This window comes from Suricata suricatta, chromosome 8 (genome assembly GCF_006229205.1).
Source record: "Suricata suricatta isolate VVHF042 chromosome 8, meerkat_22Aug2017_6uvM2_HiC, whole genome shotgun sequence".
In the NCBI taxonomy this organism is placed as follows: Eukaryota; Metazoa; Chordata; class Mammalia; order Carnivora; family Herpestidae; genus Suricata; species Suricata suricatta.
The window spans coordinates 933,925-935,403 of NC_043707.1; the positions used below are offsets into that span (position 1 = coordinate 933,925).

Sequence of the window (1,479 nt, forward strand, 5' to 3'; positions counted from 1 at the left end):
GGGGGGCTGCATGGGGTCACGGCGGTCCCCGTGCCGCACATCCTGCGTGAATTCGTAGACCCCGTTGCCTTCCGAGCCCCCGCTCTCAGAGTCGCTGAGCTCGAAGTCAGGGTCCTCCAGCGCGCTAGCGCAGTACGGGCAGTTCTTCAGCTCACAGGTCAGCGTGCCCGCCTGGGGGCTGGGCAGGGGGCAGGGCACGCTCAGGCCCGACAGGCGGCTGGGGGCCCGGCCCAGGCCTGCAGTGGGGAGGAAACGAGCAGGGTCAGGCTGCTCCGCTGCTACCACAGGCGCCCAGGCCACACCCCAGCGGAGGCTTCTGTGGGGTCGGTGTACACGCATGCACACCTTGCAGGGCTCGCTGGGCCCACACGCAGGGGCAGGGACTCGAAGGAGCAGAGCAGCCCTGGAAGCCCTGCACATTCACACGGGCCACTTCCTCCTACTACGTTAAGTGCAATGAATCCCAAAATCCCGGCTGACCTGTGTCTGAACCCCCATCTCTCTGATATGGACGAGCTGGGACCGTCACCGGTGAGTCATCGCGCACTGCTCTGTGCCGAGTCTCAGGGACCCAGGAGTGCTTCTCAATGACCGCACACCCTGGGCAGCACACACACCCCTGCCCGCTCCATCACAGCGTGGCCCACACCCTCATGCACTCCCTGGGAAGGACCCGGTGTCCCTCCAGCTGCCTATCCAAGGTGGGTGAAGCTGAGCCCCAGCCGGGAGGGACCACGAGTGTGTCAGAGATCACCCCTGGGCCCTCGGGGGTCTGTGACCTCCCCACCTTCCAGCACCCCCGCCTCTCCTCCAAAGTGGCCGGTCACACACATGGGCCGATGTCTCTCCTGGGGCCAGGTGGGGCAAAAGGACACAGGCCGGGGGGTTGACGGGTCTTGTCAGCCTCGAATTCTCATACCCTCCTGGGCAGAAGCTCATGTGGCACTTGCACTGAGGCCGCATGGGGCTTGCTCTAGACTAGCTGCCCTCCCCCGCCGGCCAGGTCACAGCACAAGGGCCCCCCTGGAGCGCATGCAGGCGGGGAAGAAGGCCCGGTCCCGCCTCCCCTTGCTCACCAGGCCCAGGCCCCACCTCCTCCCCACAGGCTGGGGTCCTCACCGTGCTCCCCAACCAAATGCTGGATCTTCTCATAGGGATCAGGGCCCCTCAGGCTCAGGGGGCTGTGCTCTCCGGCGCCCGGATGTCCGCTGGCCCGCTTCCCCTTGGGCCCAAGGCCGGTGCCGCCTCTGTTGCCGCCCACCGACGAGGGCAGGATGGTGGGATAATTCATGGCCCCTAGCCCCGTGGCCAGCTTGAGGCCGGCGGCGGCAGCGGCGGCCGTGGTGTGCGCCACCCGGGCCCTCTCCTGCGGCCCCTCCACGTGGCAGTCTGCATGGTACACGCTGTGCACCGACTCGGCGTCGGGGGGCCCACGGCCCGGCGAGGGCGGACAGGGCAGCGCTCCGGCCCGCACCAGCC

General features: G+C 68.1%; 1 protein-coding gene across 1 annotated transcript in view; it reads left to right on the top strand.

Annotated features, from left to right (window-relative positions):
* The window catches only part of CACNA1H (calcium voltage-gated channel subunit alpha1 H), a gene marked incomplete at its 5' end in the record, with an annotated part of 56,470 nt that overhangs the window by 37,774 nt on the left and 17,217 nt on the right, over positions 1-1,479 (top strand). The window contains 2 exons of the mRNA XM_029949257.1: positions 59-157; positions 1,106-1,234. Of these exons, the coding sequence (XP_029805117.1) occupies positions 59-157; positions 1,106-1,234 (228 nt within the window). The remainder of the gene's footprint in view (positions 1-58; positions 158-1,105; positions 1,235-1,479) is intronic.